Source organism: Equus quagga, chromosome 20 (genome assembly GCF_021613505.1).
Source record: "Equus quagga isolate Etosha38 chromosome 20, UCLA_HA_Equagga_1.0, whole genome shotgun sequence".
NCBI lineage: Eukaryota > Metazoa > Chordata > Mammalia > Perissodactyla > Equidae > Equus > Equus quagga.
In genome coordinates this window covers 16401727-16426646 of record NC_060286.1, presented here as the reverse complement: position 1 = coordinate 16426646, position 24920 = coordinate 16401727, and the positions used below count along the sequence as shown (strand labels likewise).

Genomic DNA, 24920 nt, shown 5'->3' with positions numbered 1-24920 from the left:
AGTATTTTCATCTAGAATGAGCCGTGCTGGCTCCAGGCATGGGAATGAAGTCGGCAGATTTCTGTAGCATGAGCAGGGCAGACTTGAGATAGCTCCTAACTCAGGCTTAAATACAGCTGGTTTCTCTACAGTTAAACATAACTGGCCTAACCTGGGGGAGAAAAATCAGTGGAACGAAACAGCTACGTAAAGGCCACACTTCAGTTTCACTACTGGGCTCACGCCATCATTGGTAAGGCAAGATTCGGGCGTGGCGGACCTCGGCATGTGTTTTGACTACTTGTGATTCATCTGAAAGGTCCATGTCACACTTTACAGACTGCCCAGGTTCAAGTGTAAATGGCAGCCAGGCAGGGCTGGGATGAAGGGGAGAGTCAAAGGACAAAGATGTGCCCAGCCAGGGGCCTCACTTCCATATCTTAGTAAGGGGTTTTGTTCTCAGTAAGACTAGGAAGGGAATGCTTATTTTTTCAGTTGTATTTCACTACTTTCACAGAATAAACTAAATTCCCAGGTAGACCTTATGAATCTGTGGTCAATTCCCAGGTAGACCTTATGAATCTGTGGATTCACAAAGGATTCAAGAAGTATTCCTGATGAATGTCATGAGTCTAGTTTATACCCAAATATTCCTGAAATAGTAGTGAAACAAAGTTTCTCAAATATTACCTTCTATTTATGACTTGAAGGTAAAACTTAAAAAAAGAAATATCATACTAAGAAAATTAGAAAGATGGGATAGGAAACCGAATTCTAAAATATTCACAAAAGAAGACTATGCATCTAATTACCACATACTTCAAAATGAAGATGAGCCAAATAAACCTAAATATCCCGAAAACATGGGGCTGAGATTTTACAACTCACTACACCATCCATCCTAAGATCTGAAATCCTAGCCCAGTGTTCTAAAGAAGACCTTAAACTAAGATGCTTTAGAGAGAACTGAGTAGAGGTTATTGTCTCGAAAACCACTGACGGCCTCACTTGTGCCTCTTTTATCTACACAGCTCAGAGAGTCACAGGGCTGTTCTTACAGCCTTTTATGGAGAGCACCCACTTAGATGCCTTTCCTCTCCGTGGAGTTAAGATGAAAGGCAGACACAAGTATCCGCAGAAACAACCTCTACAGCTCAAAGAACTGGAGTTGATGCAGTCTCTAGCACTAAAAGCTGCTGGCATCATCGGATGATAATTAGCTACAAAAAATATTTTCACTTTTGGAGGTCAGTATGTCCAAGCAACAACCTTTAGTTTTTGTTGCAGAAATTAAACTCCACATGGAATCGAAATAGATTCTGCTATTTTCTTATATGGAATATTGTATAAAGACAATAACCCAAAACAGTTTCATTTGTAAAAGCTCAATGAGTGTTCTGGAGAGAAAGAAAATAGCATTGAGAGGAAAAAAAAGTCTCTCTCTAAATAATGGTTTCCTAGGTTCATCTTTCAAAATGTGAGCCAAATCATGACTTCCAGTTAACACACACCTCAGAGAGAGCCAAGTTTGGAATGTGTAGAACAAAGAATTTATTCAGAGATCTCTTGGAAGTTTTTCCTCATCAAAATAATGAAAGCGAGAGGAGTGCAGACGGGAATGTGGCCACTCTGGGAGGGGAATCTTTCAGGGAGATAAACAGCATGGGGCTCTGTAAATAAATTTTCAGGATTAAATGAGAAATTTTAGAAAGACAGCTAGTTTTTTTGCTTGTCTGTTCTTTATTAAATTATTTCTACATGGTACTCTAGTATTTCTGAAATAGTTAAGTGACAATGTTTTATGCAATAGCTCAAAAGTTAGACTAAGATAAAGACATCCTTCAGCTTTCCGCTCCCAATTTGAACCAATGATAAACATCGCTGGGTCCCATTTTCTTTGGCACCCTGGGCACACAGGACCTGTTTCCTGATGCTCAGATGGGCCAGGATCATGTTCTGGCTCCCACAGGAACCTCCCTTCTACCTAACACAGCTCCTGGAACAGAGACTTCTCCCCAGCTCTGTGGGTTTCTGATCGCTCTCTCATGTGGGAGCCACAAAAACATTCCGAGATGTGATCAAGACAAGAAGAAGTGATGGGGAAAGGGCAGTGGGTGGACAGAAAGATGCTGGCTTCTTCTGGTAGGTGACTGGCAGGTTACTGAATTAAACTCTCGTTCATTAGCATAGGTAATTAGGGGTAACTAAATTTATAGTGCACTTACTTAAAATTTTATAGCCAATTTCTATTCACATTTCAAAAGTACTTAATCTAGTTTAATGTTTGACCTAGATTCTAGGTAAAGGCAGAGTTAACCAGTTATCATCTGTGAGGGAACTCACTGTGACTTTCAACTAAACAACAAACCCTGGTTTCTGCCTTTCTGGGATCTCTCAGTGTCTCTCATCTTTGCTTACTTTACTTAGGGCTGAGTGTCTTAACATATCCACTTTCTTCTACTTCCAGAGCAGTGGAAAATACGTTTGTGCTGTAGTACTTCTTTTCCTTTCCCACAATTCTTTGTTACCAAAGTGACACAAATACAGATACTCAGCCAAAAACCTGCACTCTGTTGCTATTATCATATCACTTATTCCCAAAAGACAAAGACCGTGAAAGATGATAATACGGTCCATGTCACCTCAAAGAGTCTGCCAAGTTCTAATCCACATGGCTTACTAAGTGTGCAGCAAGGACTTCTGTTGATATCACATGGAAATGACAGAGCGAAGCACAAATACCATCACACAAAGCCAAGCGTTATGCTAGAATATATCCTTATTTATCCATATGAACTGGACGGCTACCATGATGGAAAACCAATGGTGCGTGCATCTCAGTTTTATTTTTAAGATTTTATTTTTCCTTCTTTTCCCTAAAGCCCCCCAGTACATAGTTGTATACTTTAGTTGTGGGTCCTTCTAGTTGTGGCATGTGGGATGCCATCTCAGCATGGCTTGATGAGCGGTGCTAGGTCTGTGGCCTAGGATGCAAACTGGCGAAACCCTGGGGTGACGAAGCGGAGAGCACAAACTTACGCACCCAGCCAAGGGGCTGGCCCCTGCATCTCAGTTTTGATTTTTGACTTCTAATAAAATATGGGAAGACCTAAAAGCTAGTGCTTATGGGTCTGGTGCTATTTAAACTTGGGGGAGAGACTTAGAGCAAGCCTTTGAGACACACTCACCGCCTCTCCAGTGGGCGCCCGTCACTGGAGATGCTTCGAGGAATGTTGGTGGTTCTTTCTGGAGGAGGTATCTTCCCATCTCCTTTCCCAGCATTCAGCCTCGAGGTCATGGGACTCTGTACCTGGGATGGGACTTGAGGTGAATGAGGCCCCTTGTTGGCATTCCTCTGCCATTTGTTATTATTTCGGAAGGGAAACTTAAATTCGTATGAAACCCCTTCATTCATTTTATATTCCATCACTGGCATGCGGTAGGTTTCAGAGCAACTCCTGGTGGGGGAGGGCAAAGAGAGAAAGAAAATTAATATTGCTTTTGCTTGTTGGTGGAACCACACTGATTCTCATTAACGGTTAAAATGGATCAAACACTTCATCCTCTGTTTCAAATCATCTTGTAATCATTGGGGCCTATAATAATTTTCCTTTCAAAAACCAGAACCCCAGGAAGTGTTACACTAGCATTTTCCTCTGTTCAATCCCAACTGTTGAGTCTGAGATATGGAGTTTTGAAAAAACAATGAGATCCATGGTCACCCTGGTGGGCTGCGGGGGTAGGGAGAAGAGTCAGTACTGAGACCTGAGGACGGAAGGCCACCAGGACAGCACGACACGGGAGCAGACTCTTAAGAAAGGGCCTCAGAGGAAATAGGCAGTCAGCTTCACTCATCCTCCACCGAGTCTTACGACTGAGGCTCTAAAAGGGTGCACAGTTTTGAATTTGTTGGGATCCCAACAGTCAAAAAATTAAGTGGGGAGAAATCTTGAAATCCAAACTGAGAGCCAAATTTAGCTCAGAAGGAGAGGGAAAAAAAAGCCAATTATAGAAATTCTGCAATCATCAAGACTGCCAGGGAACAAAGCATAACCTGAAATCAGGATTCTTTCCCCCCAAAGCCAGAAATCCCTCATAGCAGGACGGTCCTCGGTAGCAACTTGAGTAAAATGAATGGCAGGCACAAATGCCTTCTGTCACTTTAGCCGATTTTTGTGCCACCATCCCAACCCCCAAACCTTAGGAAATGTGGAACCCACCTTCCATTCCCTTTACCCAAACAACCAAAGAAGGTTCAGTCAATCGTTAACTTGACTGACAGACAAATTACTGAAAAAACCTATTCCCACTACAGCATTAACTCAAACTGTGCATTTGAATTTCACCACTAAGTGAAAAAAATGATCTTCTTTCTTAAAGGAACTCAAAGATTGAGAAGCCGGTGGGAAACCTGGGAAAGGAAGGGCTGAGAGCGGTTATGAAATCATGCTTTAAGAGGCACCTTAGAGACAGTACGAGGAGAGTCCAACCAGTGCTGTCCCGTGTGAGCCACACACGTACTTTCAAAATCTCTGGTAGCCACATTCAAAAAGCAAAACAGGTGACATTAATTTAATGCTATATTTTATTTAGCCCAATATATCCAAAACGCTATCATTTGAGCATGAAATCAATAAATCAATACTAAAAAGTTAATGAGATATTTTACATTCTTCTCAATTTGGTGCATATTTTACACTCAGAGCACATCTCACTTCGGATTAGCAACATTACAAGGGCTCCTAAGCCCCAGGGGACTCGTGCCTCCTGCACTGGACAGCACAGGTCCAAAGGGCATCCAGCCAAAGGCCTGATCTTGATGTAGGGAAGGGGCTTACGTTGGTGGGAGAACAGGCACATGGAAGGTACCCCTCATTCATGACCTTGTCCATGTCTCAGGGTATGACTCCTGACATGTGAAATGTCTACCCCATAATGCGTCCTCTGCCACGTCTCCATGATAGCCATCGGTTTGGAAAAGTGCTGCTTCTGGAGCATTTGCAGGGATCCTTGCCCTCCTCAGCCTTGGCCCAAGTCTACACTGGGTACCTTTGCTCAGAGTTTCCTTACCACTCCTCCTGACGCCCCCAACAGCCTGGGGCAACCTTCATCAGACCCTCGGCCCAAGGCTCTGCTGTTCCCCTTTTATGCTTTAAGGATAACGGCTTTCGAACTTTTTTGGACTACAAGCTCAGTAAGAAATACATTTGACCCTGTGATACAGCACAACCACAAATACACACACACACACACACACCCTTCCTCTGAGAGCTTTCATTCTCCTACATTTTGTGTTAAACCATTTCATTAAAAAAATACATCAAGTGCAACTTCCTAAATTGATTTTATGCTCTTCTTAAAAGTTATGATCCATAGTGTGCAAAACATTGCTTTAAGGCACATCTGACATTACTTTTAGCAGCTAATGACTTCTTATGTGAAAACTCTTCTCTGATATGAGAGAACATCACCTTAGGCTCTGATATAATTTCTAGCTTTGATTCTGATATTTTTGACAAAAATATGCCATTGCAACCCTTTCTTGGTTGTTAACAGAGGTATTACGTAGTACGGTTTGAAGTCTTCCATTTCTGACTAAATATGGCATATAATACAGTACCTAGTGCTCTGGATCTATAAATATAATGCAAGACTGTTGTAGCTTACAAAAGGAGTTTTAACAAAAATTTACAATAATCTAGGAGAAAACTTCTCTCCACCTCAAAATCAGGACTAGCAATGGTCTTTTTTTGTTTTTTTTTAAAGATTGGCACCTGAGCTAACATCTGTTGCCAATCTTCTCCTTTTTCTTTTTTTCCTCCTACTTCTCCTCCCAAAAGCCCCCCAGTACATAGTTGTATATTCTAGTTGTGAGTGCCTCTGGTTCTTCTATGTGGGACGCTGCCTCAGCATGGCTTGATGAACAGTGCCATGTCCACGCCCAGGATCCCAACCAGTGAAACCCTGGGCCGCCGAAGCGGAGTGCGCAAACTTAACCACTAGGCATGGGGCCCGCCCCTGGTCTGTTTTAACTTGTAAACTCAATGGATCAATGGATCATCCAAGCCCCCTTCTGTTGGATGCTAGGAACCAGCACATATACAGAACTTTATCATCCTGTATTTTGGGCACTAACTTTTCAAACATTTTCCCCTAGACCACGTTTTCCCTTCACCCCCTCCCCCCCAACATACACATAGATTCCCTTGCTAAGCTTTAATTTTATGGTGCTCTGCACAGACCTGCATAGGCTGCTTCAAGTCCACAGCAAATCAGGGTAGGTGATAATAAATAAATAATAATAACAAAAACAATAATAATGTAATATCAAATGGACAAGATGCTCTCATCTATTGGGCCTTACTTTCTTTATAAAATGAAAGATTCGGAACTGATAATTGTTAAACTTGCCTCTAGCTGAGTCTTTGAAATAGTCTTTTAAGCTGTATAATACTTAACACTAAAATTGGTTAAAAGACTCCATTGGCCAAAGATTTTGTCTTCTTTATAGTCCACATTTCATTTCCACTATTCTTTTTTTTTTGTGAGGAAGATTGGCCCTGAGCTAACATCTGGTGCCAATCTTCCCCTTTTTGTTTGAGGAAGATTGTTGCTGAGGTAACATCTGTGCCAGTCTTCCTCTGTTTTATACTGGATGCCGCCACAGTGTGGCTGGATGGGTGGTGCTAGGTCTGTGCCCGGGATCCAAACCTGCGAACCCTGGGCTGCTGAGGTGGAGCATGTGAACTTAACCACTACACCACTGGGCCAGCCCCCATTTCTACCACTCTTAACCAGAAACTATCTGCATATTCTATAGTAAGAGAATGTAGCATGACCAAGCCTAAAGGAAGAGAAGATTCATTCACAGAGAATGGAAAACAAAGGCTCCACAGCGCTAAACCTCAGCCGTCCGCCATGTCTAATTGCCTTCCACAGTGAGGCGGACCACCCACTAGCTTCTGATTGCTCACTTATCTCTGTAAGATATAAGAAGGATACATGGAATAAGGAGTGGGCAGTACACTGAAGAACAAAGATAAAAGCTGGCTTTTGATGACGCACATAAAAATTCATGGAGGGATTTTTATTATGTCATTCCAAGTGAAACGTGGTGTCAAACAACAATAACTCTAACACTCAACAGCCCACAGTGGGCCCAGCACTAACCCAGCTGCACTAGAACAAGCCTCTGAAGTAGGTGCTCTCATCCTCACTCATCAGATGAGGAAACGGAGGCCTGGAGAGATGAATTCACCCCAGACCACACAGCCAGGAAGGGCAGAGACAGGATCTGAACCGACTAACTGAAGAACACTTCTACCCCAAGTCCTGAAACTTCTTTACCTTCTAGTGACTTCTAGTGACTATCGCGTTTCACTCAGGGCACAGCCTACGACAAAATGGAAAACCCATCGATTGTTAGAGCTATGGTCAACAGGAATTACAACCCTGGTGCTAAAAGTGACACAGGGTGACACAATGACATCATAAATTAACTGAAAAGACACTCCATCTCCTTACTCTCTTTTTCAGTCTTTTTATTCTTTCTCCTTTAATTTCTCATTGCCCATTACTCTCCCTTTTTTCCTTAAGACACTAAGAAATACACATAGAAAACAGCTAAACAGCATATTGAACAGAACATCACAACCCTGGACTCCTGACTCAGAATAGTCAGATGTTTGAGGACAGTGAGGTCCCTAATAAGCCAAGTAAAAGCACTTAACCTCAGGGCCAGCCCGGTGGTGCAGTGGTTGGTGGCGCAGTGGTTAAGTGCACACGTTCCACTTCAGCAGCCCGGGGTTTGCCAGTTCGGATCCTGGGTGCAGACACGGCACCACTCATCAAGCCATGCTGTGGTAGGCATTCCACAGATAAAGCAGAGGAAGATGGGCACGGATGTTAGCTCAGGGCCAGTCTTCCTCAGCAAAAAGAGGAGGAGTGGTAGCAGATGTTAGCTCACGGCTAATCTTCCTCAAAAACAAAACAAAACAAAAAAAACCTTACCCTCTTTGGACCAAAGTTCCTCCTCTGAAAAGTGACAGATTTGACCCAGATGATCTCTGACAGCCTGGTAGCTTTAAAGCAGTATGCTTTTGAACTTTGAAATATTTGTGTTTTTTTTTTTTAAAGGAAGAAAAATCTGTGACCCATTCTTATTTAAAAGAATTTTGATTTGGTCCTTTTATGTCACTTGTTTCTAGCTCTTCCTCTTGAATGGCCCTTGATTGCTTTCTTTAAAAATTGTAGGCTAGTGGCCCTCAATAGAATTAAGGTCCACCACTCCCACACAACCCCATTCAGAACATCACAATTTAGTCTGCAATCTGGGTATTTTTCTGGCCAAGAGAATGACTGTTGAAGATTCAGAGGTCATAGATGCCAACAGACTAGGGGTCGGCAATGGATGGGGTGATGGGCCCCTCCTGCAGTTCAACATCTCACTCCCCAGAGGGCAGCTTTCTAGTGAAGTCAGCAGGTAAGTACCAAATCTCTTTCTGCCAGGACTGCTTCCATCATGCTGCCATTCGAGCTGGTCCTGTTCACTCTTTGGGCCGCCACTGAATCTCTCCAAGCCTCGTTCTCATTGTTTTAAAAGAAATGAAGCTGCCGTGAAGATTTTTTTAAAGCCAAGTGCATACTAGGGGCTCAGGAACCTTGCTTTACATTTCCTGTCTCTTCTTCCCTTTAAAGAACTTTAGTTTGAAAACAATTCACAGAGGATCTGCTATTTCCTGAGAACAGGGAAAAGAGCCCTATTTTTTTTTTAACATTTTTTATTGAATACTTACTTTGTTGTTGTTAAACTGGCTTTTTCACTAAAAACATAACAAAAAAAATCTGCCTTTTCAAAACTAATGAGTCTCCCATTTGAATGTACGTGGGTGTTTGTAATTACGTACCATCGCCACTGGCGACCCTCAGAAGCGCTGGCCGAGGGGCAGTGTGCCCCAAGGAGGCCTGTGCTGCCTCACGCTGGAGCTGCAGTCACAGCTGACAGAGAAGAGAGTGAGTAGTCAAAGAACAGAGTAATTAGTCGCTAGGAAAACAGCAGTAGGAGTGTGAAGTGCGGAGGAGAAGAAAAATATGACAGAAGAGCATTATCTTATTTTGCTGAAAATTGTAGCAAGGTGTTAATGCTTAACTGTTCCTTTGAAGTCACTTCTAAAGGAGGGAAGGGGAGAGGAGGGCTTTCGGTCCCTCAAAGCCATCAACGGCGTCATTTCACACCTGCTCAGGTCTGACAGTGGCTTTCCGGGTGGAAACTGTAGTGAAAGGAGCAGAATGTGTCTCCAAGGCCCGTGGGGCTGTGCAGTGCACTGATCCTTTATCCCAGTCACCCCACGTCCTAACACCCTTTGGTCATGTCACTGCCCGCTCTGCCGGCTAGGAGAGCATGACAAGGACTGCCTTAAAAGTGGTGTTGGGAGATGAAGACAAATACGGCTCATTCATCCAGGGGTGTGCTGGAGCCAGCCTGCCCTGGCTTGCAAGAGTGGACTGTGAGTGTCTATGTCAGTTCTGCCTTCAGCTTCAGTTCATGTTGGTAGCTTGAAATTGGCCACAGTGGGAGTATTTACACCACAGGAATTAGCAAATGTTCCAAACCAAGGTTCTTTTCCCCAACAGGAAGCCAGTTTACCAGCATATCCCTGCCATGCTGGTGTATAAGGAAAGGATTTGTGCCCCAAGCATACAAAGCAGCATTTAAGAGCTTGGATTCTGAAGTTAGACCTAAATTTACCAGACTAGCTTGGGAAGCTCATAGCATTATTATAAAGATTAAATGCACTAATCCATATAAAAGCACTTTTTCCAGGACCTGCCACATTAAATACTCAGCAAATGTTAGTTGTTTTTACCAACACACCACCTATCTAGATGACGTATTTAGTCTAGTATCTTGCTGTCGATAAACCTCCTCCTATCATGACCTACCTATCCAGGGCCAGGCCCATCTTTCTAGTAACAACTACTATTCACAATTCAATGTCAGCAATGTGGCCTGTTCCATCCTACTTCCTCACACACTCACACACACCTATTTCCCTCTCCTCTCCCCCATATAAACTGGAGAGCCTAGAAATAAAGGCAAAGACCTCTGAGCAGACAAGATGGCGTCACAAGATCTACAGGCTTCATTTTGAGTAGACAGTCCTCAGACCAGCATCTATAACTCTGTGCTGTGTGCAACAAGGCTGATAAGTTACAAAGTTTGGTTATCTTCTCCAGTTTATAGCTGCCTGTTTAGAAGCAATAAAGTAGACAATTTGAAGGAGAGAGCAAAGGACAGAAGACAGGAAACCAGAGGAGGAGCACAGAGCAGCTGGAGAGGGTTGGAGAGCCTGACGGTCTTTCTGATCTACTTCAAGAGTCACACTTGAATCCCAAGTCAGCAAAATACTTAACAGTAATGATGATGTGCTTGAGGAAATCAGAAAGACCTGGTTAAGTAAAGCAGCGTACGCACAAGGCAATTTCAGAGTGCTCCCCAAAGACAGCTGAAATAAAACGTTCTGGATATAGATTCTGGTCTCCAGAGAAATCCAGTCATCCAAAAGGAAGCACTTCTTAAAGCTATCAGACAAAGGGATTTCACCACATTCTGACATATGCACAGAGCCTCTGGGCCATCCAGGAGATAAGCCCTATTAGGAAATACTGTCCTGGGGCCAGCCCCATGGCCCAGTGGTTAAGTTTGTGTGCTTCCCTTCGATGGCCTGGGGTTTTATGGGTTTGGATCCCGTGCATGGACCTGGCACTGCTCATCATGCATGCTGAGGTGGGGTCTCACATAGTAGAACTAGAAGGACCTACAGCTAGAATATACAACTAAGTACTGGGGGGCTTTGGGGAGAAGAAGAAAAAAAAGATTGGCAACAGATGTTAGCTCAGGTGCCAATCTTTATTAAAAAAAAAAAAAAAATAAGAAATACCATCCCTAAGTCTGTCTGTAACATTTGGTTTGAAGAACTGAAGTACCTTTAGATTGTCATTGCTGCTTACTTTTTAAAGGACACAAATAACCCATCATAACCGTTTACACATTCAACCACCTGATGCTCATAAATCTGTGAGAGCTTGGGTGCAGGGCTGGTCATGTTCTTTGGAAAAAAAATAAGATAAAGAATATTGTCTTGGCTTTAGAAGGCCTAAGAATTAATTGCCAAAGCTTAAAAGAGAAACTCTTTGGAAATAATGGGTTCAAAGCAAATTAACAGATTGAAAAAAACTAGGAAAAACAGCATGTGATAGCCCAAAGGAGAAAAGAAACAGTTGATTAAATTTGTTCCATCAAGAAACCTCCCCAGAGACAGAGAAATTAAATTTTCAACAGTGCTGCTAGCATGGCAGGAGCTGGGAGGGGCAGGGAGCTCCCGGGCTTCCCTTTGGGAAAAGGCTGGGAACCAACCTGCCAAAGCATCCTGAGCAGGACCAGCTCACTTAAAGCCAATTCTTGACACACGCAGATGCAGTTAAGGAAAAGCCTGGTCAGTCACATTCAGCCCTCCAGGCTGAGACAGCAGGGGTCAACACAATACTTTGACTTTTGAACAGGAATCGGGTACAAATGGGGAAGTCAGAAGAGTAAGACTGCCACCATGGAACATAAAAGAAAAAAAAAGTGTGACAGTTTGTGATGCTGAGCGTATCTTAACTTTAAGTGTTCAATGTTTCTCAGCTACTGGTGCAAGATGTTTAGGATAGATATTCCCAGACTTCTCTATCTGTAATGGCAACTTCATAAATCCAGAGATGTAAATCCTGGGGACAGTCCAAGTTACTCATTCTTTCCAGCTGCTGTTGCCACATGCTGAAAAGGAGTTGTGTCCTGAGTCAGACTTTCCATGGATGGAACTTTCAGCATCGTGTGTAACCTGGCGCTCTTCATAATATGCTACTCCCCTTACTCAGGGGGAGACCTCCTACCTGATACCCAAACCCAGCCCTGGACTCTCAGGGTCACAGCTGCCAACTCAGACCTACCTCCGTGGGGTGCAGTCATCATGCGGGGGGATAATGACCACCTTCACCGTGACGGATGTTCTCAGCAGATCGATCATCTGCTCATGGCTCAGAGTGGCCACTGCCACCTTGCAGATCTCTACCAGCCGGCTGCCCTGCCTCAGCCCTGCCTGCCAGGCATAGCCGTAGGGCTCCACGTCTGCCACGATGCCCTCGTAGTTGACATGGAAGCCGAGCTGTCCCAGCCCATTTCTTCGCAGAGTCATCTCCACTGATTCACAACCTTTTGACACAAACTAGACAAGGAAACAAAAGATATCATGGTTTAACGTAAAAGGGTCTAAGTGGTGGACATGGAACTGGAAAAAATGCTGCAAACAGGGTTATTTCTGAATACTCTCCTGCCAGCTGAAGAGCAGTCTGCCTATTTCCCCTTCATTAATCTCTATTCATTAGGCCAAAAAGAACATATTTGTTGCATCCAAAGAACTCAATGTCTTCACTGAAGTTGCAAAGAAACCTCTAACAGAGACCTACAGGGAGCTGGCAGCTAAGAGAAACCATATTCGGCTACTCATTCTGCCCTTAAAAAATTCAAGGCAGCAGATACTCAATCAAATAAGTCTTTTCAACAACTAAAGAAGACTGGCTGGGCCACATCATCAGTCACCAAGGCAGTGGGATCAGGTCACATGCAAATGGGGTTCTAATGCACAGTGTAATTGTGCCTTCTTCCACACATTCTAGTGCTTTTCTGAAAAATGCTGGCAAACCAGTGTGAGATAAACTCTGAGTTGCTTCACATCATCAAGGGGAGTTTCAGAGTTGCTAATAAAACAGCAGAAGCTTCCATGACTTGGCTCGAGTTGGTAATAAAAGCTTTATGAGACAGAAACTGCATGCAGATAAGCGGAAGGAGAAGACTCACTTGCAACCTTTTGACAATCTCTTTGATATCCTCACTGTTAATGAAACTCTCCACCGAAACGCACTCTCCCCGCTCGTAGAAGATTTTGAGGCTGCTGTCAGTTGAGGTCCACCCTATCACATCTCTGCAGGAACAGTTGAAAACCACGCTCTTGGTTTCCTGCTCAATGAGGACAATGAACTCATTGGAGATGCCTAGAAGGCAGTCTATCTCCATAGCCTTGTTGTAGTCTTTGGCACGGACGGCCCACACAATGGCGCCCATGCTACTGAGCTCAGCTCCTGGGTAGGGCTTAGATTTTTCCTTCTTCTTGGAGGCCAGAGAGATGAATGGGAACTTGCCAGATGGGTCGATAGGGGTGTTGGTGACATTCTTTTCTGTCAGATCTTTCAGGTATTCCTGGCGGGTCCGAGTTGCCATGGCCCGGAACTTTTCCGATTTATGAGCAGCATTTTCTGCATTAATCACTTTGGCCAAAAGGAAGTCCCTGAACACATTGGACTTAGGGAAAGTGACCCCTTTGGGGATGGGAGGTCCAAAGGAAGGCACATCTCTGGACCTGGTGACAGCCACACTAAGAGACAAGGCAAAGAGAGAGAAAGAGGCATGTCAATATTTTTCAGTCTCACAGTAAGAGAATAAAACACACTTTCTCTAAGACAAACATCCCTCTCAGAAGGAACATAACTGTCACTGTCCCAAAAGAAACAACACACATTTCCGCTTAACATGAGCACATGTTTTCATTCAACGACATTTAGGGTTTACAGAACATCCAATTTTTTCTAGGCCAAAAAACCCCAAAAAGCTTAAAGTAGAAACTTTCTTTTCATTAACAGATAGCAAACGAACCATAACTCTATAAAAAAGAGACTGACTGCAATATTCTTTATAAAAACCATTCTTAAATACCTACTGATTGTTTCCAAGGGGTGGGGAGGTTACTATAACCACATAACCTTTCAGAACAAGCATAGACTCTGTAAGAACACAAGTGTGGTCTCCATTCTAGATGTGATGGTCATAAGCAGACAGCTTATAATGAAAATATCAAAAGATGCATAACAAGAACAATAGATTCTATTTTTTTAAACAAATATTTTTGTTGGCCTATGTGTCAGGCATTATGCAACCAGATCAAAAAGCATAATTTTAAAATGAAAATTAGAATTTCACTAAGTAATAAAATGATTACAATTTTTATGCTAACAGCAACAGTGCTTTCAAAACATATATATATATAGTGTGTGGGAGGAAGACTGTCGCTGAGCTAACATCTGTGCCAATCTTCCTCTATTTTATGTGGCTTAACGATGATGCTGGGTCTGCACCCGGGAACCGAACCTGTGAACCCCAGGCCGCCAAAGTAGAGTGCATGAACTTAACTACTATGCCACTGGGCTGGCACCAAAGTATTTTTAAACTGAGCTATTCATTGGTGCAAATTCTTTACTTTGGTATTTGATTCTGACCATTTATTTGTGAGAAAAATATTTTCCTTTTCCCATTCCTTTAAGCAAGACTGACTTAAAGAAATCCTGTTCCAGGCATTTCTTCTGCATCCATATCACTAAAATTGGGCCTAAGAAAAGGACTTTATAATAACCTATTATTTTTAATCCCAAAAGAAAAAAATTCCTTTTCCTAAACAACAACAACAGAAGTTAAATGAAAACAGAGAGGTCATGTGTTTTCTATCATGTTCCAAGATCTTATTCCAGGACTCAGCAAAGTGTGAGAGGGTTGGAAATGATGATTCTAGCAGATCAAACATCCCTCTTTTCATAATATCTAATTACTTAAAAGTGAGTGAGTTATGCAAGTGTACTAAGTATTAGGGAGGCAATATGAAATCTGCTTCCTCTCAACTCCCAGAATGGAAAGAACATAATCAGAGAGTGTGCATCTTTCAAACTAAATGAAGAGCTCCGTTTCATTATTTTTTCTTTATTTTAAGAACGGTTTGTGTTAAGATATTTGGCTTTGCTTTTCAAAAAATGATTATTTCTTGTGAAAGAGGATAAATAAAAATCAGGAACCTCAGGATACAAATTACATATTTTGTCAGAAGATGCCACAGAATGGCCTATTTGTTAGTTTTCACAAATTTATTTAAAAAAGGGAAAAGACTACCTAGGTTCACTTCACGACAAAGAAAGGTGGCAAGTAACACTCCATTTTCTAACAGAAGAAGAGAATTCACAGAAACCTCCAAATGCATTACAGCCTAATTATACCAGTATTAGAAAGGCAATTTTTCTTGTCTATTGTGAACTGTCTGGCTTGAAGGCTGACAGCCGTATAATTTTAATTTGATCATGTTATTTTTTTCCCTTAAGTCAAGCAAAAGATGCTAACATCCAGATTTGCTAGCTTGTCTAAGAGGAATCCTGTAAAGATCCAGAAATATTTAACATCTTTCATTTTTAAATTGGCAATTTCTTCTCTTGCTAATTTCACTTCAAACCATTATTCTTTCTCAAGAAACAGCTGTGATTTTACTTTAAATAGGGAGATAAAAATGCCTAGCAGGGTGCTGTCAATAGGAACACCATCCATCCACTTGCCCCTTAAACTCACTGGCTTTCTACAGATCTATTTATTAACTGATAGAACTTTAGCAAACATATAGTGAAAACCCACCAATAATTAGAAGCCTCTAGAACGAACTATGAGGGAAAGAACTGAATCCTTAACCTATAATTATCAATGATTCACCATGGTAGGGAGGGAAATGATACAGACGCTAAAATCTCTTTGCATCATTAGAAATAGAATCCTTGCTGAAGAAGATGAGGAAGATGATACCCTAGAAAGCTCTTTTCAAATGAAGGGTTTTGTTTTGGGTAAATCTAACTTTCAAGGTTTTCTACAAGGTTAAAAGCTCATTAATTTAGATGTGACAAATTCTGAACTCTTGATAATAAGGCCTGCTTTCAGCTAAGCAGAAAGAATATTTCTGCTTCTATAAGAAAAGAAGGCTTCCTAGAATTTCAGTTTGCTATATATAGATACTTAAGATGTATTAATTATAAATGGTTCTTGCTATTTTTAAAAGCAGATTCCAAAGGGCTTCTGCTTGGCCCCACATACGTCAGCCTTGTAGGCAGTACTGTATCTCCTTAGAAATAAGACCCTTTAAACTTATAGCTATGTCTTGTTTACTCAGCATTGTCAAGGACTGGGGTGTTCTACTCAAGAGGGTTATCTAGACGACAGACAGACAGAAGCTCAGGGGCTGGAACCGTTCATGGAAAGTCAGCACTGGAGGGAGAATTCTGTGCTCCTCAAACTCTGCCAATAAAATTGAGTTTCATCTTAAAATTCATCTCAATTTTGCATTCTACTTAGGATATCTGTGTTCATTTTAACACAAAAATATGTTCTCTCTTCAAAATCTTGGAGTACGACTGAGGGACCAGGAAGGTGTCCTGTATTTTACGCTGTCATTTGACATATCCCTGAACCTCCGTGTGAACAGCTGGTACAAATTCTTCACTTCTCCAGGAAACAGACTCAGAGAAGTGAAATGATTTGCCCAGAGCTTGTGAGAGAGAGCCAGGACTGGAATCTGAGCTTCTGGACAGCCAACAGCATGCTCTATGACAAGACCGCACTTATTCCCTCTAGGGGAACGTTTTTAAACCTCCCACTCTGGAGGTGCTTGCAAAAGGGACCATCCGCAGGAGTCACACAGCGGAAGAGACCACCATAAGGCTGTTTCTAGTGGGTCTGGGCCTTCTAACAACCGCTGGCATCAAAGACCTTGGGCGAAGCAGCAGGTCTTGAGAACCAAAGCCAATTTCAAGTTGATACATGGGGCTGATCCAGAGACATCTGAGCAGAAGTCTCAACGGAAAAAAATGAGAAGAATAAGACTTTGAACTTCTGGAGCACCATGGAAACAGCAATAAAATAACAATTCCCAGCGCAAAATTTAAAAGGAAGGGGACTTAGCACTGAAACGGCAGAGGGAAGTTTCCCCTTCTTGGAGCCTGGATCAGACTGCCAGCTTGGGGAGCCTCCCAAGAAAGCAGACCTGGGCAAAGGGCAGGACAGATGAGCGCAGAACAAACGTGTGCCCATCATCCCCTCCCTGGGGAGCCTTTGGCTTCTAACAGCATTCACTGGCCAGCACTCACTGTGTACCTATTAGACGCTGGGCAGTGTGCTGATGTTGAGGATCAAGGAGGAGAGGTCACAGGCTCAACCCTCCAGAAGCTCACAGTCTGGTGGGGGCTACATTCAGTGGCTGAGGGCTCTCCTGGGGCGGCGCAGGGTGCTACCGGAAACACTTAGGAAAGGCACTTTAGTCCTGGGAGGTCAGGGGAACCCTCCCGGAGAAATGATAACAGGAATTCAGCAGATGAAGGAGGGGCGGGGAGGAGGTGTGTGTGAAGAGGCATTCCTGCCCCGACAGCAAGCAGCATGCAGCATGTGCGAAGAGGAGAGACAGAACACCGGATGTTCTGGGAGCTGTAAGGAGCTCCACAGGGCTCAAGAGGGAGGCAGCAGTCGGGGGAGGACTGGCAGAGGTGCCTCTGGAGGCTGAGACAGGAGAGGCCAGACCCACAGGACTCCATGCAGTAGTCTATGCCAGGAAGTCTGAACTTTCCCCAAAATGGTTTTAAGCACCAAGAGTGACACATTCAGATTTTTGTCTTAGAAAGGTCAGCTACATTGGACAATAGCGATGTTGATTAATTATTGCTTAGAATAGGCTTTCTCAAAGAAATTTCTACCACTTTGATTTTTTTCTTCCTAGTCGAAGCTTGCATATTTATTTGTTATATTCAAGAGAAGAAAAGAAGAAAGGCATGGACATTTACTGTGCACACACTGCACTCCCTGCCTACACTCGATACTTTGATGGGATTTTCAACAGATGTCAAGCAACCTTCCACCTCACAGAAAGGGAAATTTAAGATCTGAGAGGTCTCACAATCTGGTCTGATTCCAAGTGCTTTTTGCACTACATCATAGTAACTCCTTTCAACATTTATTACACTTTAACCACTGAATATGGAAATCTTTCTGAGAGGAATAACATATATTTCCACCTTCCTAAACATAGTTAGTGACCACAATTTAACATTTGTTTTGAAGATTCCGGTCATTATTATAACCACTTATTACTATACTAGTTTTAAAATTAACAATAAATCTTTAATTTTATCAAATAGTGAGTCAATGTTCCAATTTTCAATTGTTTAAGATAGCATAAGATTTTTTAATAGTTTTTTGTCAGAATTGGATCCAAATAAGGTCCATACCTAATTATTGCAATTAATTTATTTTATCTTAAATTTTCTTTTATTCTGTTAATTTCCTTTCACTTCTCTCACTTTTTCTTTTATTTCTTGCAATTTATTTGTTGAAGAAATTGGGCTGTTTGTCACACAGAATTGTCCAGAGTCTGAATTTTGCTGAATAGAAACACATTCTTCTGTCTTTTGTATTTTCTGTAAGGCGGCTTCTCTAGGGGTTTGATCAGATTCAGATTCAATTGGCGGGGGAGGGGACACGACTAATTCACGGGTGAGGCTGTGTTCTTCCCTTATGAGACAGACATTAGTCCCTTTTTGTGTTATGTGCAGTCTTTGATGATTGATACCTAGATCCATTAATTCATTAGTTGTTAAAAAAAGATTTACACTGTTTTTACAAAGCGAGGCCCTCAGGGGTGAGTGAAGTATATTTGGTGGTTTGCTCCCAAACCAAATGACCCCAGACAACTACACTGATTGAATTTGTATCTTTGAAGTGGATAACTTTTCTGCATCTCCCTTATCAGTAATCACTTAGTGCTGTTTTCAGTACATTCTTGCCACTAAACAGCTCCTTTATGTTTTTTACTTGTTGCTTGTAAACTGCTCTATCAACTGGGACCACACAATTCTACTCACCGTAATGACGCAAATAAAATAATAGAGACCAGAGGGCTCTCTTATCAGGTATGGGCATAAGCTTTAGTACACAGACTTAGCCATTAATTTCTGAGTTCTTGGCTATGTCTACTATTCAAGGTTATCTGGCCTCTGGAATTAGTTGGAATTAGTCAGTTTTTCCTATATAAACTTTCCAGTCCCCAGGGAGAAATAACACACATTATTTCAGGGCCTCATTTCTATATCTACTATAAGAATTGTTCTCTTTGTTTCCCTGCTGTATCTCAGGGTCTAGAATAATGCCTAGCACATATATGATAAGGGCTGTAAAGAACTGGTAAAAAATAAGTGGGTAACAATAAGCTCCAAATTTGTCTTTTTGAATACAGATTACCTTGCATGGTGACGTTGGGTAAATTTTCTTAAGACTCTATTTATACAGAGTTATCTGATGGCCTAGCACTCCGGGGGCCTCCACCGCCTAGCAATCTTTCCTCCAGCAGCAGCCTTCCTACTGTGCTTTCCACCCTCCTTCCTGTGTCTACACTTCCATATAGGCCACTGGCCACTCCTAGAATTCTCTTTTCCCCATTGAATTCCATCCACCTGTGCTTTAAAACATGCACCAAATCCCATTTTCTCAGTGAAAACATTCCTTACAACTTCAGCCTATGTCGACCTCACACTTCCTTGAGAAAACAACTTTTGCACCTTCCACGGTTCAGGCACCAAGGAGATGTCAGTAAATAAATGTGAGTGTTCCCAGTAGAGAAAGCTGGGAACAAGGAATTTTAAATGAAAAAAGCATTGGAATTACTCTAACTACATCACTTAGGGGTAAAGTGATTTAAAATTAGATTCAAATAAAATTAGTATAAATCAACACATCTCTAAACGTTTCTACCAAAGTACCCCTAATAAAGGAGGCTTATAAATTCAGATCCTTAGTAGTTTGGGGAGTGGCTAGAGTATGGGAAAACTCAGAGGTATGGAAATTCTTCGAAGAGCCACGTGTTATTTTAAAATTCATATAAATTTTCGATACTACTTCATAATACATTTATTTTTCATGAAAAAATAAACCCCTTCACAGCCCTTTCCCCAAGCATTAAAGACTACAAGAGAGATGCTCTATTTACTCTGGGCCTCTAAACATCTCCTGACATCACATCCCTCAGGAAACACGCTTACCTCCGTTTGAGAAGGACTAAGAAAAACTAAACTACCTAAGTTTATCATAGGAAAAGATCACTACTTTAGGTTCTTGTGATTTCTTTCAGCGATGTTACAAAACAACTTGGATTTACAAAAGGCCAAAATTCACAGTTTATAAGCAGTGCATGGGGTCTTCAAACAAGCTTGGCCACTGGGAAATCCCAGAGGAGCTCAAGTGTCAGGAGCAAGGGTGTTCAGCGTCCTCCTGCACAGACTCCCAGCATCACACAGTGTGGTTAAGAAGAAGGCTTCTCCAGGCAACAGATTACAAATGAGAGAGAGACAGCAAGAATCACGATTTTCAAGGGGGGAGGGGTGAAAATAAAACGGATATCACCTCCTCATGGAGCAAAGGGCTGAAGGCTAAGACATCTTTCCTCCTCATCAGCCTGTTTAGACGTGCACTGGCCACATGTGGCTACTGAGCACTCAAAATGTGGCTAGTGTGACGAGCGAGTATTAAATTTTAAAAACGGACAATTTGGTTATTTGAAAGTTTTTTAAAAGCATATTTGGAACAACCTGAGTATATGAATCAATTTTTCCAATTGCAAATTTTATGAAATCTAAATACAGATACTTTCCAATCAAAATTGAGCGTCCTAGTTGAGATGAGCTGTAAGTTTCAAATGCACTCCAGATTTCATTCAGTCTTAGTCCAAAAAATGTAAGATATCGCAATAATTTTTAAAATTTAAAAATTACATGTTAAAATAATATTTGGCTATATCAGGTAAATAAAATATATTATTGGGTCAAAAAACATTTTTGTTCAAATTAATTTTACCTATTTCTTGTTACTTTAAAAAATATGGCTTAGAAAATATAAAATTAATATGTGGCTTGCCTTGCATTTCTATTGGACAGCACTTCATTCAGACAAAAGCTTTTAAAGAAGAATCTCTCACTTCTGTTCCTCAAACTTCCTAGCGACCACTCACAAAGGGTTTAACCTTCTGTCTACAAAGTAGCAGGAAATCCTTGGCATGAATCCAGCACAGAGCATGTTTCAATTGCTTGGGGTTGCAATGCAAACAGTTATCCATCCCAATTGTAGTCAAATGTTCCGTGCTCGTGCCTTCATTCTCTACCTGACCAAAGCAGAGACCACGTTCTTGACAAGAGACCTCGGATCTAGAGCTCTTCTGTTTGATTTCCACTCCCTGAGCCCAGGAAACTACAGACCTCCCTGGTCTTGGGTTGTCACAAAGACTTGGGCCCTGAGAAGCTCTGGAACAGCTTGTAGGTCAGCAGCAAGGGCAGCAAAGACCCCTGCCTCACACGGCATGGGAGAGAGGAGGGATGGCAGAGCGGTGAAGAGACTGGGCTCCAGAATCCGACTTAGCGCATTCAAAGTGAAACTGCCCAGGGCCAGCTGACCTTAGGCCGGTCACCTATCCCCGTGTGCTCAGGTTTCTTCATCTGAAAATGGGGATAAAAACAGTACCTACTTCAAAGGTTTTAAAAATTAAATGAGGTAACACATGTAAGGTGCCTACAATAGTGCTGGGCTTCTAATTAGAGCTCAACATATGTAGTTACTGTCTGGAAGGTGCAAGGATGGTGGCAGTCGCAGTAGTCCAAAGCAACCTCGACTTGTTTTGTCCCTGAACTTGCCTGCTCTATTCTTATATTAACATGCATCACATCTAGGATTAGAATTAGTCGTAGATCTCTTAACAAACCATGCATCAGTCTGTGTTGGTCATTTTCTCTGTGGGTGGCTATATTAATTCAAAAACAAATATCCGAAATTAACAAAGCCTAATCTTTCAAATTTTAGGAATGGAACGATATGATAAAACTTCATATTTTGAAAGGATAGATGCATACTAGAAACATCTTAGTAGTGCTAGAATAATCTTACACATCTTCTTGGCACTACACCCATGTCAACCCAGCACCACAAGCTCCTACCCTCTTCAACAGCAAACCCCTCCTGGATTCTTGCAAAGGCCTCTGCACAGAGATGCTTGAATTCTGATACTCACGAGACTAGCTCAACAAGGGACACTGAAACAAGTCCACCGAATGCTTCATAAAGCATAGAGATGCCTCTAAGGCTGCAGTCAGAAATGTTAGAATCAAGTCAGTCCTAAGCATGGGTTTGGGCTTTTTAAAATAATAATAATTAAAAAAAAATCACCTCTTCCCTACTTATTATGAGCATTCTTCTCTGCTCTTGCCATGCCAAAAGCAAAATATAATTAGCAGTATGAGTAATGAGTTGGTGACCAGATGGTATGGAGAAAGGACACCACCTAGAGAGGAGGTGCAAATGGAAACGGCAGGTGTCTAACCAACATGTCTAGAGGATGTCAATGCCATCAGGTTACATCATGGTGTGAATTTGGCCATCCGCATGCACAGTTTAAAGACAAAAATAAATAGCAATAGACTTTCCACTGCCGCTTCAGAAAGCAGGGCTGGGCGGTGCCCTCCCTGTGACCACCGGCCAATGCCCACCTAGCCACCACCGCTGCAGCGCGAATACCTGTAACAGACGCCATCCGTGCAGGGGCTGTGGACCCTGACGATGACGAAAACATGCTGAAAGTGGGATCGGATGTTTTTCGGGCTGAATGGCTGTGCTCCAGGCTCTTGGAAAACAATTGTTACGATATCGTTTCCAATGTGCCGCTTCCGTAGGAGCTAAGAGAAAAAGTAAGCAAACAACATAAATGACAAAGCTCTGTTTTCCTCCCCAATTCCCTCATGTAACTGTCTTTAAAACATTCATTATTAATCAGTACATATTAGGGTAGGTAAGCTACACTGTGTTGTCAGTATTTTAGCCTGTCTTATCATTCCTTCCAAGGAAGAATAAAGAGATGAATATGCTGAAGTTTGCATAAAATATATAGCCCATTCAAATAAATCTAACCAATATCTGGCATGTTATGCCAAGTTCCAGCATCTCCAAATCCTCGGTTTCCATAACAACAGTTTTGTTCCATTTTCATATAAGAAAGAAACTTGCCACAGGGAAGATTTTTAGAGATGAGAACGGCTGGAGTAATTACAACACAATTTATGTTCTGGTTTAATTAGCTTCAGTCAAAGAAACATGGCTAAGGTGTTTTCTGATCGACTTTTTCTGTCACAAGCTGGGAATGTGGAAATTAACAATATTCTAGAACACTGCAACAATTTAAAAGCGGGTTCAATTTCAAGTTTAAATAACTTCTTTAATTACAGTGAAAGCTGCTTAAGACCCCCTTCTGTTTCACATTAAACAGTGTTTTGGAAAGGTGGCTTTCAAATTCGGGCGCTACAAATCCGCCTAGGCAAGTGCCTTTTCAGGAGGGGTTTATTAGGTAGGTTAATTCAACAGTGTGAAGGCAAATTGAAAAAGTTTGTATGTCTTATTTATTATATGGAGGCTCTTAAAAGGAAGAAAACAACTAAACGTGACATTCATATAAACCATCCATTAGACATAAGCTTGCATTTATAAAACTTTTTTCTTTTAGTTCTCCAGGGACATTAACTTACACAAATTACCGGTAAAATCAGTGACCTAGCACTGGCTGCCAGCTGAGAGAAACAACAGTCTTTTAGATCAGGGTTGAGAATTGGGAGTTAGAATGTTCAGGAAATGTACTTTTAACCTTAGGAATTTTAAAGCATCCCAAATTATCTTCTAATGAGGCAGCTTACTTCATTTCTAAACATATTATCAGATGTTATGGAAACAAAGGCTGGTCTGTATTGGTTGCTATACAAATTACACCCATTATTAAAGATTATTAATCTACTCAGGATGTTGGACATACCAAAAACAAATACAATTTGTCTATGTATTATGTCATTCCTGCACAGATGATGTCATTGTCTTTTTCATGCAATGCCATTCTTTCTTTGAAATATGGCATGATATGTAATATTAATGTCTTAATAAAGGACCCAAATAGAAATAAATCCATCTCACATTATATATAATGGAAAAAAAGATAGTATTTATAAACAAATTCTTGCAAAAAGATTTCAAAAAATGTTCTTTCCATTTTTTCCAAGCATAAAGTAATCTATATATAAGAAATAAATTGTTTAGCTGGAGAATTAAAATTTCTTAATATGGAGCAGTACAATTACTCTTTTATTCTGATTTAGGACCATAATACTTTTGCCTTGATTGGACCCCCAAATTAAATAATTTAGACAGCTGTCCATTTAAATGCCACCTCGCTCTGCTCAGCACTTCAACTTCTTGGCGTAGAAATAAACAATTAATTGAATCTTACTACTAATCCCCCTCCCCCCCAGGAATGAGGTAGAATAAGCCTTTATCTCCCCCTTTACAGATCATTTGTTAATGTTCTTAAATTTTTTGTCTACTGACTGATCAGAATAACAAGTTTAGTATATTTTTTCTCAGCATGATGTTTCAGAGAAATCTAGAACTTGGAATTTGCATAAAACAAACTGCCAACAAACTCCAGATCAGGAAATTTATCTTAAAATAGGCTTATTTTGGATTTATAGCTGATTCACTGCTTTCCTTCCTATTTTTGATTACTTTCGTAATCTTAAGAGGCAAAACTGTGTTACCGAGATTTGTGACAACCAAATTGAAAGTGATGAAGTGTTAGATTGGATCCGGGTTCGGTTAAATTCTGTGGAGGATGTTCACTCAGCAGCTGGCCTGTGTTCTGTTAGTATGACAACCGACAACAACAAAATCTTTCTCCATTTTAAGGTAAGAAGGAATACTGGACTGCTTGTGTTTATAGCAGTTATTGAAAGAAAGGAACGTCTGTTAGCTCTCTGGTTCTTTTAAACTTCAGTTTGGTATCATTTATTTTGAAATATTTTTTAACAACAACAACTACCACACACTCTGTACAACACTACTGCCAGCTTCCACTTCGCTCTGCAACAATCTGTCACTTCTGAGTTTCCACACTGTACTGTCTCGCTGACTACATTTTCCTAACAGG

The 24920-nt window shown here is 41.5% G+C and overlaps 1 protein-coding gene across 3 annotated transcripts in view; it reads right to left on the bottom strand.

The window, feature by feature from the left end:
• The window catches only part of SIPA1L1 (signal induced proliferation associated 1 like 1), a 358565-nt gene that overhangs the window by 59273 nt on the left and 274372 nt on the right, over positions 1 to 24920 (bottom strand). For all 3 annotated transcript variants that reach the window (XM_046647145.1, XM_046647143.1, XM_046647144.1), the window contains 4 exons: positions 22475 to 22632; positions 12878 to 13451; positions 11971 to 12245; positions 3168 to 3437 (listed from right to left, as the gene is read on the bottom strand). In XM_046647145.1, the coding sequence (XP_046503101.1) occupies positions 3168 to 3437; positions 11971 to 12245; positions 12878 to 13451; positions 22475 to 22632 (1277 nt within the window). The remainder of the gene's footprint in view (positions 1 to 3167; positions 3438 to 11970; positions 12246 to 12877; positions 13452 to 22474; positions 22633 to 24920) is intronic.